Genomic DNA, 14,002 nt, shown 5'->3' with positions numbered 1-14,002 from the left:
GTCTTTTGTTCTCCACATGGCACTTGGTTTCCACCTGGGCCTCTGCCCTTCCTGCCCTGAGCCCCTTGGACCCTCTGTGGACCCAGAGCTTAGCTACCCAGGGTCTGGGGCCAATTCCCCGGACAGTCTCAAGCGTCCTGGCAGCGTGCATGGGGGCTGGCGGGGTCCCACCACATGGCCCGCGCGGTCGGGGGGTGGAATGTGCTCAAGCCAAGCGCCGAGCTGCTGGTGACGGGCGCCTTGTGCTGCAGGAGCCGTTGTGACGATCACCACACCCGTGAGCATGAACGTGGACAGCCTGCAGTCCCTGTCCTCAGACGGGGCCACACTGGCGGTGCAGCAGGTGATGATGGCCGAGCAGAGCGAGGACGAGTCGGTGGATAGCACGGGGGACGGCACAGCGGCACTGGCACCTGGCCACATCGGCGGGCTGGTCCTGGAGAACAGCGACTCCCTGCAGTAGGGCCATGGCCGCCCGTGCAGACGGCCTGACTTTTTATAGTTTGCACAGCAAACATTTTACAGTTTTATTGCTAACATGTTTTATATGTAGGTCTAGAAGAGTGCACTTTTGTACTTCATAGTGAGCTCGGCCGGTGCAGCGACTTCTTTCAAGGTGTGTGTGTGCTTGTGTGTGTGTGTGTGTGTGTGTGTGTTTTTAAGGAAATTCTTTAAAGGTTTAACGCTAAAAATGTGATGAATGACAACTCCCCCCACGAACCCCCAATTGGATTGAAGACTAGTGCTGCCATGTTCTAAAAAATCATGCAGTTTTAACTTAGTTCTGTGGTTCAAGCCGGTCTCAGCGGGCTAATTTCTTTGCGAAGCCCATGGATTTGAAAGAAGCTTCTGCACCTTAAACGGCCAGTGCGAGGTGTCGGCGACACAGTAAGCGGAGTGTGGCCTGGCGGTGAGCGTACAGCAGCTGAAACACGGCTGCGCGCGTCCCTGACCCTGTGTCGTTTGCTACGTGTGAAAAGAAACGCCTATTTTTACCTTGCTGGAATTATTGGATAAAAAGCTATTTTTATAAATTCGTTATGAATTGGATTATGACTATGTCGAGGATACAGTTTCTAGGGAGGAAACAGTACATGCGTACTGTCTCAATTTGGAATGCTCTGAGTTGTCCAAATTTAATGATCCTGCCCAAAGTTAGCTAACACTCCATGGTTCTCTGCTATCCCAGGGTGGTAATTTACACTTACTACTATAAAAGAAACAACTATTTAATGAAATTTTGATATCTTCAAATTTTAGTTTATATGTAAATGCTCAGATTGCATTTTACACTGATCTAAACATATATCTAAAGGTATTTGCTAAGTAGGACTTAGGGAAGTGAAATGGTAGCTGGTAATCAATTAAAAGCTCTTACCAACATATTTCAGTCTAAGTTAAATTTGACTACAGTTAAGTGGTCAGTACACCATGTTAGCTGAGTATCGTTTTAGAATTTTTTTAGCCAGCCATATGTTATGCATAGAACGTTCATTATAAACTGAAACGCCCTCTGTCCCATCGGCTCAGAGCTGGGCTAGGTACGGACACTCGGCTTCGTGGCGTAATTCCAGATACCTGCTGAGGGGCGGGGACGGGGGGGAGCTCCTGCCGCTGGAGCCACGCCGGCCGCTGGGCCCGTGTCGGTGTTTTCTCCCCTACGCTGCTGCACCGGGCCTTCCAGAGCCTTCTTGTCTGACTCGATCACATCAGATCTGGAATCATTTTAGGGCTTCTGATTCCTGGTGACAAGACGAACCAAAAGAATGAACTGGGTTTTGCTTACTTGGATTTTGCTTTGTTTTCTTTGGTTTACTTTCAAGTGGGGCTTTCAGAGAGAAAACAGGCCACCTGTTTCACGAGGATGCCTTTACATAACAGCTAATGGGGCCCCCAGAGCTCAGTGCGCCTGCAGCCGGGTCTCCCGCAGGAAGGGCGTCGGGTCCTGCAGTGCTGCCGTGGTGGCGGTTAGGGACGGCGGCTGCACTGGAGGATAGTTTAAGCTAGGGCAGATTTTTTTTTTCTGGAACTGACTTTTCTCTTCAAAAGTATTAATAATTAAAGTTAGTCATGGAGAATACTTCCTGGATAACTTAGACGGAAGCAAGAACTACAAAGAAATTTCTTTTAAAATATTTCAGGAGCTTTAAAAGAAAAACTTGATTATTGACTCTTTTGGGGAGAAAATAACATTTTTAAGCAGCTATTACATTCCTTATTTATAAACATTTTTTGATATTTTAAGTCAAGTCTGCACAAGTATAAAAGATCTTCTTAACTTAAATTCTGTCATCATTGGACTTCTTAAGACTAGGACCCGTGGAAGGTGGCCAGCCCCTCCCTGCCTCCTTCCCTCCCTCCGCTCTTTAGTTCAGGCAGTGAATGCACTCGCAGAACGTGGACTCACGCAGGTCAGTGTTCCTGCCCCACCAGAAATCGTGTCCCCGAGCGTGGACTGTGGGTGAGGGCTGCACAAGCCGAGTCCGTGTGGAGATGGGGCTGCGTCCGGGACCCCTGTTGGCACCCAGTGCCGTGGCCTGTGTCTCTCCAGCTGAAGTCGGTTTTCTTAAGGCCTAAATTCTTACTATGTTCAGAGGAACAGCAAGAAGATCTTTAGAGAGGGCACCTGTGGACATAGCCTGAGGGCCCTTCACCTCTGCCCGTGAGTAACTACAGGGATTTTAAACAACCCAGCAGGCAGAGTGCTTTGGTCCTTAAACCGCTGCCCAGCCAGTTGGTTGGCGGTTTGCGCCTCAGAAGCACCCGTTTCCCAGCGCGCGGACTTGCGAGAGTGTCTGTGAGGTCGCGACCCCACTGAGCTTGCATTGTAAATGAACAGATTTGATCCTGACTTCGCTCTTGTTAACTTCTTCCCCCGTGAAGGATGCTTATGAGTGCATTTTGAGACCCCAGTGAAACACGTTGTGTGGTCCCCGGCTCGGTGTCGAGTGGGCCGCAGGCCGGGTGGGCTCCAGCTGACATGCTGACCCGGCGCTCCGTTGTTTGAGTCCAGATGTAAAACAGGTTAAGAGTTTATCCGGTGTGCAAAGTAAGGTGGGCCGCGTCCCCAGCTGGCTCTCGGGCCACAGGGCCAGGCTGCTGGAAGCTCACGCCCGAGGGCTCCAGGAGTCCCTCCCCGTGACCCGCCGATGGCCTGATGCTCCCTGGGCGCCGGGCCGGGGAGCACTTTTTCTTTGAGACGAACTCAGACACACCCGGAGGGTGTCAGGGCCCACCTCTGGCAGTCAGTGAGAGACAACTCCGCGGCCTTGCTTTGTTTAGGTGTGTTTGGTCCATGAACTGACAATCTTTAAATGTGAATACTGTAACGATGTTTTCTTGGATTGTTGTCTTTGAAGGGGATTTTTGTGAAGCAACTGATTTATCAAAGCAAAAAAATTAAAGACAGAAACATGTTTCATGGATGTTTTGTTTTCTAAAGCTCATGTCACCGCAGCTGCTTGTCTGTTTTAAGAACAACATTCCGATGTTGACATGTTCGCCGGTGACACTCGGGGTTCAGAGTGACCCCCGCACATTCTAGAAATTGGCTGCACTGCACTGGAGCATTCAGAGCCATTTACGTTTTCAAGACTCAAGTTTCTTCAGTTAGTCATTGGTTTTCTAGGAAAAAAATGGAAAGTTTTTATTTGTTCTTTTTTATTGTAGTTTATTATAAATCTAATTATTTTGCTAGTTAATGAGAAGAAAATGATTCATCGGTAAGGTGCTGCCTGTCATAGTTCAGGCTGTCAGATGACACGCCAGAGCGGGTCCCGGCGTCCCGGAGACGGAGAGCCCTAACACACAAGTGCACAGTGCGCACTTGGAGGCCGAAGTCAGTCAGCAGGCTTAAGTGTTTTTAAAAGTGCATCTAAAATCGTGGGCTTTGTGGGAGCCGAGGAGCGGCAGCTGAGAAGTGGTTGCTCCAACAAAGTGGGGTCGCCAGCCCTCCCTCCAGGCCCTCCAGGTCGGAGCTGGGAGGGTGGGCGTGGGGTTCAGCCAGGAGAGACCAAGGCCAGCCCTCCACCCTCCGGCTCCAAGCACTTCATCTGCAAGCGGGAAGCTGTTCGTTGATAAAAGGAAGGAATTGGTTCATGAGGTTTAGTCTAGCTCAGGGTAATATTTGACTAATAAAATTCCATCTGGAGAGGGACAAGTAAGTAAGTGATCTAGCAAATCCTGGAAGTGAGAGCTGTGTGTGGAGACATTCAGCGCTGGGGTTTGGGGTGTCAGGTGGGGGTCCTCGGTAACGTGTACTGTGTTCCTCCCACGTGCTGCGCTGTGTGCGCTCCAGGAAGACGTTCTTGGCACAAGTTACCGTTGCCGTTTTACAGTTGATCCTCTTGTCTGAAGCCCTAAGATCTCCGTACCATTTTTAAATTAAAATTTGCAAAACTCTGTAGAGCAGTAGCACCTGAGCGCGTGCGCCCTGACGGAGTGGGTGCTGGTCCGCCCCGTCTCTCTCGGCTCCGCCCTGGCCCGGCTGTAAAGGGCTGCTTGCTGTTGCTCAGTCACTAGCTTGGGGGGTACTTTGCATGCACGCGGTGCTCAGAGGGCACTGTCCTACACAGATGCTTTCGTTTATTTATGTCACTGTTTAAACGAGCCCGAGACTGCAGCCCGTGAAGGCCAGTAGCGGCCCTGGTGCAGGGGGCGAATCGGGGACCCCTCGTCCCAGCGCATGTGAGGAGGAACGTTTTGACGCAGTTGTTGGCTTCAGCTGCTTGGACCTTTTTGGAAAATGGTTGGTAGAAAAAATCGGGTATATTTTTTTAAACATTTTGCTTTATGTTAACTCAGGTTTTTTCCGTTATTAACACCATGTCAACCCCTGTCAGAAATAAGCTGAAGTCCTTAGCGGTGTGTGCTCTCAGCGCGCAGACCTGAGCGCTCCAGCCAGAGCGTTCTGCTGGAGGGGAGCAGCTGCTCAGCCTGGGGCCCTGGGGCGGGGTGTCGCTAGGAGTTGGGGCGGGGGTTTGGGGGGCCCTGCTCAGAGCAGTCTGGGAGAGGTGGGGCCTCGGGGTGATGACCACAAAGCCAGCAGAAGATGACATGGGAGCCCATCTTCGTGACCTCGGGGCGAGGAAGACCTGAGAGCCCGAACGTAAGTCGCAGGACACAGCAGTGGCGGGTTTGGCCAGGTCGGGAGGACTCCTGTTCCATGAGGGGCAGTGCAGACCGTCAGCCGGCGGCCGTCTGAGGGAAGTGTCTTCCTCTGCTTCTGTTTTACCTTCACAGCTGACGAGGAGTTCACGTTTAGGATTAAAGGAGAATTCCTGGAAATCAAGAGAAAATGACAGGGTCTTAACAGTCAGTCCACTGAAGGGGAAACCCCACGGCCAACAAGCACGAGAGGAAGCCCCAGGCCGGAACCGGAGCTCCGTCACCTCGCACAGTGAGGCTGCCCTCCGTCAGGCAGAGGTTGGAGAGGTGGCGTGAGTGTCACCGGACGCCGCTGTGGTGCTCGCGGGCCCTGAGGAGTGAGGCGTGCTGTGCCCTGCGGCCCTGCGGAGAGCCGTTGGCAGGTTCCCACGAGGACCCGTGCAGAGGTGGTCCTGGCAGTGCCGTCGTCTGTGGGGGCAGAGTCACAGAGGCACCCTGGGTGTCCGTGCGAGTGGCGTGCGGCCGCTGGCCGCGGGGATGGTGGCACACGGACATGCCCGGGTCTGGCTCCTGGCCGCGTGGTTTTCTCTGTGGTGTCTCCCGACGCGGGACCCAGTGCTGGGGCTGCTTGCGAGCAGTGGGGACCAGAACCAATGGTCCCCCGCAGCCCATGGTGTGGGGGTTGAGTCGTCTTTCGAGCCGAGTGCTGGGCTTCGGGTTTAGGTCTTGTCGTTTCTGCCATTGCCTCCGGATTCCTCCAGCTTCCAGCAGGCCCTGGGGGGCTATCTGCTTTGTCCCCCGCCCCGGGTGGAGGCAGGGCGCCCTCCTGCTGTGGCCTCAGTGGCAGGCAGGGCCTGTGTCCCAGGGTGCAGGCGTCAGCTGTGTCCCCCGCTCCTGCCTCTCCCTGTGTCTGGGCGGGGGCCTGGGGCCTGGCTTAGGGGCTCTCTCCTGGTCCCCGGAAGCAGGAGTCTACACCCAGGGTGGGGGCTTGTTCCTCCCCTGCTGGATTAAGGCTTTTGCTTCAAATGAGAGAAGGGTCGGGCTGGTGGGCGGGGGTCTCTCCAGTCCTGCTCCCCACGGTGGCCGGGCCCTTAGCGCCTGGGCCACCTCGTCCCGCGTTTGCCCAGCGGGGGCCGTGCTGCGTCCCCTCCTGCATTGGAGGGGCTCGTCCCTCTCTGGAAGTCAGTCACTTGGTGGCCGAGCAGCCACAGCTCTCTGAGCTGGAGGAGAGGTAAGATTTTGTGGATTGTCCACTCCTCCCGGTTAGGGTGTGAGCGGCTTTCCCGCTGCAGCCCACGTGGAAGTGGAGCCACAGAATGACTGAAAACAGGATTTTAAGACAGGTCTGTTTCTATTTTTTTTTCCCGTACAAACCTATTTCACCATCTCGTTAGGGTAAACGAGGAAGGTACAGAATGTGGTTTCTCAGGGATTTGCTCCTTTCCAAAGGCACGCAACCCAGGGGCCCGGGGTGGGGGTGTGGTTGATGGGAGTGGGTCCTGAGGATGGCCCGGCGGAGGTGAGGGGGCCCCGTCCAGACCGGGGGTGCAGTACCCGACAAGCTCTCTGCACTGAAGGGCCAAGAGTGGAACAAAGACGGGAGTCAGGAGGGGAAAGCTGTGTCTAGAAGTCATTTTGATTCAGGATTTAAGGGGCCTCTCACCTTACCGTGGAGTGACTAAAGCTGTTCCGCCCCAACTTTCATTGGGGAGCGTTTATTCTCTACCTCGCCGGGGTCCCCTGGCAGGTCATGTTTTCCCACAAGGGCTGCAGCAGTGTGTCCAGTCCCATTTATTCTGCTAGAACTTCGTCAGGCACGTCCCCATCCCTGAAACTGGGAGAGGCTTTTTACCGCCTTGATGTCAGGACTGGATGCAGGGGCCACGGCACCGGGTGACTGAGCTTAAACCAAATGCGATAGCTTCTGCCTGGCGCTGTACGGAGGCTGCCCTGGGGCCCCCGCTGCCGTGCAGCACGGGCAGAGGTTGTGGCGTCCACTGGCAGCCACAGAGTGGGGCCCAGACGAACTGTCCCTCCACTGCCTCTGCTCGAGAAGAGGCGTGTGAGCAGATGGATGTCGTCCCTGCTGACGCCGCCCGGGGGGACTGTCCCCCGCACTCCGCAGTGCTGTGCGTGGCCTTCGCGTGGCCTCTACTCCTGCACCGTGTCAGGGACCCACGGACCCATGAGAAGACACTGATGAGCCAGGTGGTTCTTGATGCTGATTCGGGATCGTCACTAACCTACCCCCACTTTGACGTGGGGCCCAAGAAAGGGCATGAAAGGGGCCCGGGTGGGAGTTGCCTATGGCTTCGCAGGGACCTCGCCGCCCCAGCCAGATGCCTGCGTCGTCCAAGGCACAACTCTGTGGGGCCACCTTCGGCATGAAGGACCAGCAGGGATGTGCAGCCCGCGGCCCCGCCTTCCAGCCCATTTCACCCCCGACTCAATGTGCTTATTACTCAGCCCCTGCTGCTGGGGCCCCGGCCACCGCTGAGGCTCAGGACGGCCCGCCCTGCAGATGATGAAGACGCCTGCCCAGTGCCGGGGAGGAAGAGGTTATTTTGGACTAAATTACAGAAGCCAGATGGAATTAACGAAGAGACAGAATCAGAAACCATGGCGGTAGACTAGTCCTGTAGTTTAAGCGCTCGACAGATGAATCAATTGCAAAACAAGTGTCCCCAAGATGAAGCCTTTAGAAGCCTGATTTACATAGTGGCCCACTGGGAACAGCAACGTCTGTGTCCTGACGACTCAGGTGCTGCTGCGTCTCTGAAGCAGCTCCCACGCGCCCGTCCTTGCTGGACGCCGGCCCAGATGCGGGTGCCGCCGCCCCCACCCAGCCCGAGGTCCTGACTGCGGGGAGGGGCCGGAGGGCGGGAGAGCCGACGGACAGCACGCAGGACCCTGGCTTCGTCCTCCTGCCCTGCTGGGAGGGAGCTGGGGGGCCCACAGAATCCCAGCGGGACCCCGGGAGACACTCCTTGGGTGGCGGGGCCTCCGTGGGGACTGCGCCATCACTTCTGCCAGCAGCAGCGCCCCTGCCTGCGCGGAGCTGGCGGCGGGCCCGCCCGGTCCTCCCGTCCTCAGCCTTCTCGGCCTTGACAGTTGATAGTTTCCAAGGCTACACGCAGCTTGTCCTCTCCCTTTGACACTGTGAGCCTTCAGCTCCGTCAGTGCATGCTCCACATCCTGCAACCTTCAGTCTTAACAGTGAAAGCAGCTGACATATGTTATTATTACATGGTACAGGAATTTTAACTTAAATTTTAAGAAATTTGGAGAACTTAAAAAATTTGGAGGAAATCTGCTCACAAGCACACTGTCTGCCACCTGCCTGTGGGGCTGGTCTTAAGTCAGCGGGTGGGGTTCCTGCTCCTGGACACCGGGGAGCATGTCCACTGCCCGGGGAGCCCGGGGGCCGTGCCAAGCTGTCAGAGCAAGGCTCCCACTCCAAAGCCAGCTTCCCAGACCCCAGTGTGGACCAGGCTGTGCGGCAGGGCCAGCCTTCACACAGAAGCGGCCCCGTCACACCAGCTGTCTCTCCCAGCGCCCAATGCCGTGCTGTCCCCACTCCCCACCTGGTCTACCTGATGGCCCGGCCCAGCTTTGGTGGAGTTCATGTCAGCTGTTTAGTTTGGCGAGGGGAAGCTGCATGTGGCACATGTGTGCCGGCGCTCTGGCAGGTGTCCTCCCTGGCCCGGGAGTCCAGGACCAGGCACACTTGCTCCTCCAGGAGACAGCGCCCCAAGCCGAGAATGATGGCCTTCCTCCACCGAGGGGCCGCCCTTGGACTCAGCTCTGAATGTGATCCCGCTGCTCATTCTGGTCCCTCAGCCTGTCCACTGATTGCGAGAGCTGCTCCTGCCCCAGGGCCTTTGCACGAGTTGTGCCTTCAGCTGCCGGGCTCTTGCCCTGCCGTCCACCAGGCAGCCCAGTGGGAAATGCAGCCTCAAATGTGGCCCCTCTGCCTCCTGGAGCTCTCCAACCCTTTCCTACTTTTCCTTTTTAAAATTGTGGCAAGCTATACATATAAAATTTACCATCTTAACTATTTTTAGGTGCACAGTTTATCTTCCCAAACAGAAACTCTGTCCCTATTGAACACTCACTCCCCATCGCTCCCACCATCCTCACTTTCTGTCCCTACGGACCTGGCTCCCCTAGGGCCCTCTGTGAGTGGAACCAGACACTTGTTTGTCCTTCTGTGACCGGCTTATCCACTCGGCATAATGTTCTCCAGGTTCACCCACGTTGGGGCACATGTCAGAATATCCCCTTCGAGGCTGAGTACTGTCCCACCGTGTGCGCAGACCATGCTTTTTACCCGGCATCCGTCGCTCTCCAGCTTTGCCCTGGTAGCACTGACCACCAGTGCACTTATTTCTTGTTTGACTCCTCCCACCAGCAGGGAAGCGGCGCTTGTAACTCTGGGCCTGGGATGGTGCCTGATCCGTGGTGGGGGCTCAGTGAGTTTCTGGTGAGTGAATGAATGAGCATCTCAGGTCCCTGCTGTCAACCCCAGGGGTCGTCCTGATTTCCCCTCTGGTGTTAGGAGTTGGCTGGCAGAGGCCCTCTCCCTGGGCAGGTGAGATGCCCAGCTGTCCCCACTGCTTCCTCCCTCTCGATACTGACCCAGTTGGTAGATGGAAAAGACCCGTGCTGTCAGCCCACGTGTCTCCGTGTCCACGGGGAGGCATGTTATCAAGCCGGTTTCTTAAGGAATGGAGTGCTGCGGACAGCATTTAAGGCCAAGAAGACAAGATGAGGAAGAACGGTAGGGGCTGGAGGCTTCCCGACACTCCCCAGACCTCCCAGAGGGCAGCTGGCTCCCTCTCCAGCTGGTCTGGCCTCCGGTCTTAAGCTGCGCCCACGGCACCTGAGTAAAGGTCCCACTGCCCAGCCTCCCTCACAGGTGGGCCGTGTTCCCAAGCAGGCCAGTGGGCCGGCAGCCTCCTGTGCCCAGAGTGAGAGTGTGGAGCAGAGAGGGTGAGCCCGGCTGAGTCCAGGCTGACCTCTGCTCACCCTTAGAGGGTCCCCGGCACAGGGCTGTGTCCCAGGTCTGCCTGGAGAAAGGGCAGTGATGGGCTAATTCACTGCTTTTCCAGTTTGCACAAAGGCTCTGTCAGCTTGCCAGGCTGTGTGTCCTCAGGGCTGCATCTGGCCAGGGGTGGGGGGTGGGGGGGTGCGGTGGGGTTTGCCTTTTACAGATTCCCCAAGTACGCTGTATGCTGACAGTCGGATCAGCCAGTGGGATCCAAATGCAAGTGTGGTGTATGACTTAAGAAGTGTTGACAAAGAGAAGAGGGCACTCTCCATTATCCCTTCTTCCTCCCTGCTCACTGGCATGTATACATAATGGCTGGCACTCAAGCAGCTCTCTGGGATCATGAGGTAGAAGCCATGTGTTGAGGATAGAGGGAGCAGCAAGGTAGAAAGGTCTTGGGTTTCTGCTGGTGATGGGACTGCTGGCCTCTGCCCTGTGATTCAGTGAGAGACATAAACTCCTCTAACCTGAAGGCAGCCATTGTCATGTGGGGTTTTCTATCATTTGCAGGAGAACTGAATTATAACTGATAGAGAATCTTGATGCTCATTAGCATATTGAAGGCTCTGAGAAGCCCTGCAGAAAGGAACATAACTGTTTCACCTGTGCTTGCCAGTCAACCATGGACCGTTTTCGCCACCCAGCTCTTCACCCCTTAGGGAACAGCGCCTGGGAGTGACAGCTCCACTCAAATGGAAATGATTCCTCTTGGTACTTATCACATGTCAGTCATACTTTCTGAAGAACTTAGTCTGTGTTCCTGGGATCCCATTGCTCAGTAATGGGTGGGAGAAGGAGCGAGCCGGCTGTCTCAGGAACAGACCCGGGGCAGTTCCAGGCCCCCAGCAACACTGACGCAAGCCCAGTGCCGTCAGGGCCCCTCGGGGCTCCCACTGCCTCGGTGAGGTTTTCCTTCTCAAGCGGGGGGTGGGGGGGTGGTTATCGTTTACAGCTTTTTATGTGTCTGAAATACTGCATTAAGCTCAGCAGTGTATTACGCAGAGTGAACGAAGTCCACTGTCAGAGGACAGTTTGACGGTTCCACAATACAAACTCACGTGCATCTCCTGGGCTGCGGATACGGGACCACACTTGGGGGGCTTAAAGCAACAGACCTGTCCCCTCACAGCCAGGCAGCCAGGAGTCTGAGGTCACGGCTCGGGGGGCGTGCCCCCTGGGAAGGCTCTGGGAGGCGCCTTCCCGCCTCCTACATTTCTGGGGATCCAGGCGCCCAGTTGGCCAGTCTCGCCCTCCAGTCCCTGGGCCGTGGCCGCCACCTCACCTTATCTGTGGGTCTCACATCTCCCTCCGCCTCCCCTGAGATGGACGCTTTTACCGCGTTTGTGAGGGCGTCTTGGCCTCGTCTCAAGAACTTCACCTCATCTTCAACCTGCAGAGACTTCCAGACAAGGGAACGGTCTCAGGGTCCTGGGGTTAGACCTGATGCCTGGGGGGGGCCTGTTACTCCTCCTACCACAGTTCTAGTGAAAAACAGATTTTTTAAAAACTTCTCCGTTCTCAGGCCAATCACCCGATGCGTCACTCCGAGAGGTCGCAGCACGTGTCCCGCCGGCTTCGCGCAGCCCCAGCCCCTCCCAGACCTGGTTTGGGAGAGAGGCCTCCGCCTGCCCAGTTGTCTCTGGGGGTGCAGTGGCTCTTTGACCAGGGGTCCGGGACGGCTTCCCGCACAGCCTGGCAGAGCCAGGAGTCCCCGCGGTGCCTCCCATCCACCCCCCACCCGTGGATGGCGGCATGGCCTGCTTGTGAGCCTCAGCTGCCCCCCCAGGGGTCCTGACAGAGGAGCGAGGCCTGGGCCGCAACAGGCGGCTTTTCCCGGGGGCCTGCTCCCCGGGAAGCAGGGATGGAGGGAGGCGACCAGGACAATGGGGCAGCTGTGAGCCCCACAGCCCAGCACAGAGCCCCCAAGGGACCACGGCACGGTCCCTGCTGACAACTCCCCACACAGGCCGGAGCGCCTGCAGGAGAAAGGGCGAGGCCCCAGGCTGCGGCTTCAGTGCGTCCCAAAGCCCTGGGTCCCATCGCAGTCTGCAGCTGCCCAGCCCTGCAGCCCTGGGACCCCTACTCCGTCGTCCTGGGGGTGCCTGTTGTGATCTCGCCTGGTGGCGTCCTTGTTTTCCTCCTTCGTCTTGGTGGGTGCATCTTCCCACTTCCCCAGACCACGGAGGCCCCTGCCTCGGTGGGAATGTCGGCGCCCCCCCACCCCACCCCCGGCCCAGGGCTAAGGCAGGTGTGCTTGTGCCCGGGACGTTGGCCGCCTTTCATCCTTGCAGATGATTCCAGGCCGCGCTGCCTGGCCTCGCAGCCTCCATGGCTGGACGGAGAGGTCGGAGGCTCTTCCCGTTCCCCGGACTCCCTGTGAGCTGCGTCTCCCCACCACACCTGAGAGCTTTTCTGGATCTTCTGCTCCCCAGTGACCTGACGCCTCACGGCCGTGCTCTGCGTCGGGTCCTTCCCCGCCGTTGCTCTGGGTTCTGGGTGGACCCTTCCAGTCTGCAGACCGGGTCCTCCAGTCGGGGCGGCTTCTTGAGTTACTGCACAGGTGGTTTCCTTCCCTGTCTCTTCTTTTGTTTCTGGAATTCTTACCAATCCGATACCAGAACCCAAGAAACTCTAAGGATACTGAGCACAAGAAACACGAGGAAAGATCCGTCAAGACACATCGTGATTCCCAAGCCACTGAAAACAAGGGAAACCGGAGGACTCACACTTCCCGACGGCAAAACTTACCACAAAGCCACAGCCATCGAGCGGCGCGGCGCTGGCACAGGCCAGGCACGCACACCAGCTGAACAGGACCGAGTCCAGAAAGAAACCCGCACGTTTCTGCAGCCAGCTGGCTTCCCACGAGAGCGCCAAGGCCGTTCAGCGGGGGAAAGAGCGTCTCTTCACCCAACGGACAGCCACATGCAAAAGGATTAGGCTGGGCCCTCGCCTCACACCACGTACCAAAATCGACTCGAAATGGGTCAGTGAACGAAATGTAAGCGCTAGAATTTTCAGACCCTTAGGAGAACATGGCTTAGCTTTGGCAATGGGTTCTTAGATATGTGCCAAAAGCAAAACAAAAGGAAAAACAGATAAACTGGACTTCATCACAAACAAAACACTTGTGCACCAAAGGTCAGTGTCAAGAAAGGGAAAAGACACCCCAAGGAATGGGAGAGAATATTTCCAAATTACGTACCTGATAAAGGTCTGGTGTCCAGAATATTTAAAGGTCTTCTGCAGCCGAACAACAAAAGACAAGCAACCCAACTTAAAAATGGGCAAAGGACTTGAACAGGCATTTCTCCAAAGAAGATACACAAGTGGCCAAAAAAGCACATGAAAAGATGTTCAACATCATTCATCAGCAGGGACATGCAGCTCAGAACCACAGTGAGACACTGCTTTCCACCCACTAGCATGGCTATAAAGAACAAAAACCAGAAAATAAAAGTGTTGGCAAGGACGTGGAGCAACCAGAACCTTGGTGCACTGCTAGTGGGGATGAAACATGGTGCAGCTGTGGAACAGTTGCTGTGGTTCCTCAAAAACATTAAACAGAATTATCACGTGGCTCAGCAGTTCCAGCCTGGGGTATATAACCAAAAGCACTGAAAACAGGTGTTCAGACAAATACTTGTGCACAAACGTTCATAGCAGTACTGGTCACAGCAGCCCGAGAGTGGAAGCAACCCAGATGTCCATCAGCTGGTGGCTGGTGAGCACAACGGGGTCCGTCCAAGCAACGGAGTATTATTCAGCCACAACAAGGAAGCACTGGTTCCTGCTGCAGCAGGAGTGCACCTCAGAAATACCGTGCTAAGGGAAATACGCCAGACA

General features: G+C 55.9%; 2 protein-coding genes across 14 annotated transcripts in view; one reads left to right on the top strand and one right to left on the bottom strand.

Annotated features, from left to right (window-relative positions):
* Window positions 1-3,412, top strand: part of PKNOX1 (PBX/knotted 1 homeobox 1) — a 42,088-nt gene extending 38,676 nt beyond the window's left edge. For all 8 annotated transcript variants that reach the window (XM_032456974.1, XM_032457117.1, XM_032457234.1 and 5 more), the window contains one exon: window positions 252-3,412. In XM_032456974.1, the coding sequence (XP_032312865.1) occupies window positions 252-463 (212 nt within the window). In that variant the 3' untranslated portion in view covers window positions 464-3,412. The remainder of the gene's footprint in view (window positions 1-251) is intronic.
* A 92-nt stretch (window positions 3,413-3,504) lies between these two features.
* Window positions 3,505-13,876, bottom strand: LOC116656777. 6 transcript variants are annotated; one of them, XR_004311755.1, is made up of 5 exons: window positions 13,362-13,876; window positions 12,905-13,060; window positions 10,624-12,796; window positions 9,745-9,841; window positions 3,505-9,586 (listed from the first exon to the last, which is right to left on the bottom strand). XR_004311755.1 is itself a non-coding variant. In XM_032457322.1 (3 exons), the coding sequence occupies exons 1-3, from the start codon at window positions 13,714-13,716 to the stop codon at window positions 12,396-12,398; spliced, it is 912 nt and encodes a 303-aa protein (XP_032313213.1). In that variant the 5' UTR covers window positions 13,717-13,876; the 3' UTR covers window positions 3,505-12,395. The 6 variants fall into 6 exon arrangements, 1 of the variants encoding a protein (XP_032313213.1); XR_004311724.1 differs by having other exon boundaries at window positions 3,505-5,279; window positions 5,391-12,796; XR_004311733.1 differs by having other exon boundaries at window positions 9,745-12,796.
* Window positions 13,877-14,002: the final 126 nt, after the last annotated feature.

The sequence above is a fragment of the Camelus ferus genome, chromosome 1 (assembly GCF_009834535.1).
Source record: "Camelus ferus isolate YT-003-E chromosome 1, BCGSAC_Cfer_1.0, whole genome shotgun sequence".
Lineage (NCBI taxonomy): Eukaryota > Metazoa > Chordata > Mammalia > Artiodactyla > Camelidae > Camelus > Camelus ferus.
Note: the sequence above shows the minus strand (reverse complement) of the source record. Positions and strands in the feature narration are given on the sequence as shown.

Excerpts from the sequence above, each read along its gene's own strand:
- LOC116656777 (XM_032457322.1), bottom strand. The coding sequence starts at position 13,716 with ATGTTTTTGAGGAACCACAGCAACTGTTCCACAGCTGCACCATGTTTC. Across the intron at positions 13,061-13,361 it reads GGACACCAGACCTTTATCAG|AGACGCTCTTTCCCCCGCTG; the intron begins GTACGTAATTTG and ends CGTTGGGTGAAG. Across the intron at positions 12,797-12,904 it reads TCGATGGCTGTGGCTTTGTG|TATCCTTAGAGTTTCTTGGG; the intron begins GTAAGTTTTGCC and ends TCTTGTGCTCAG.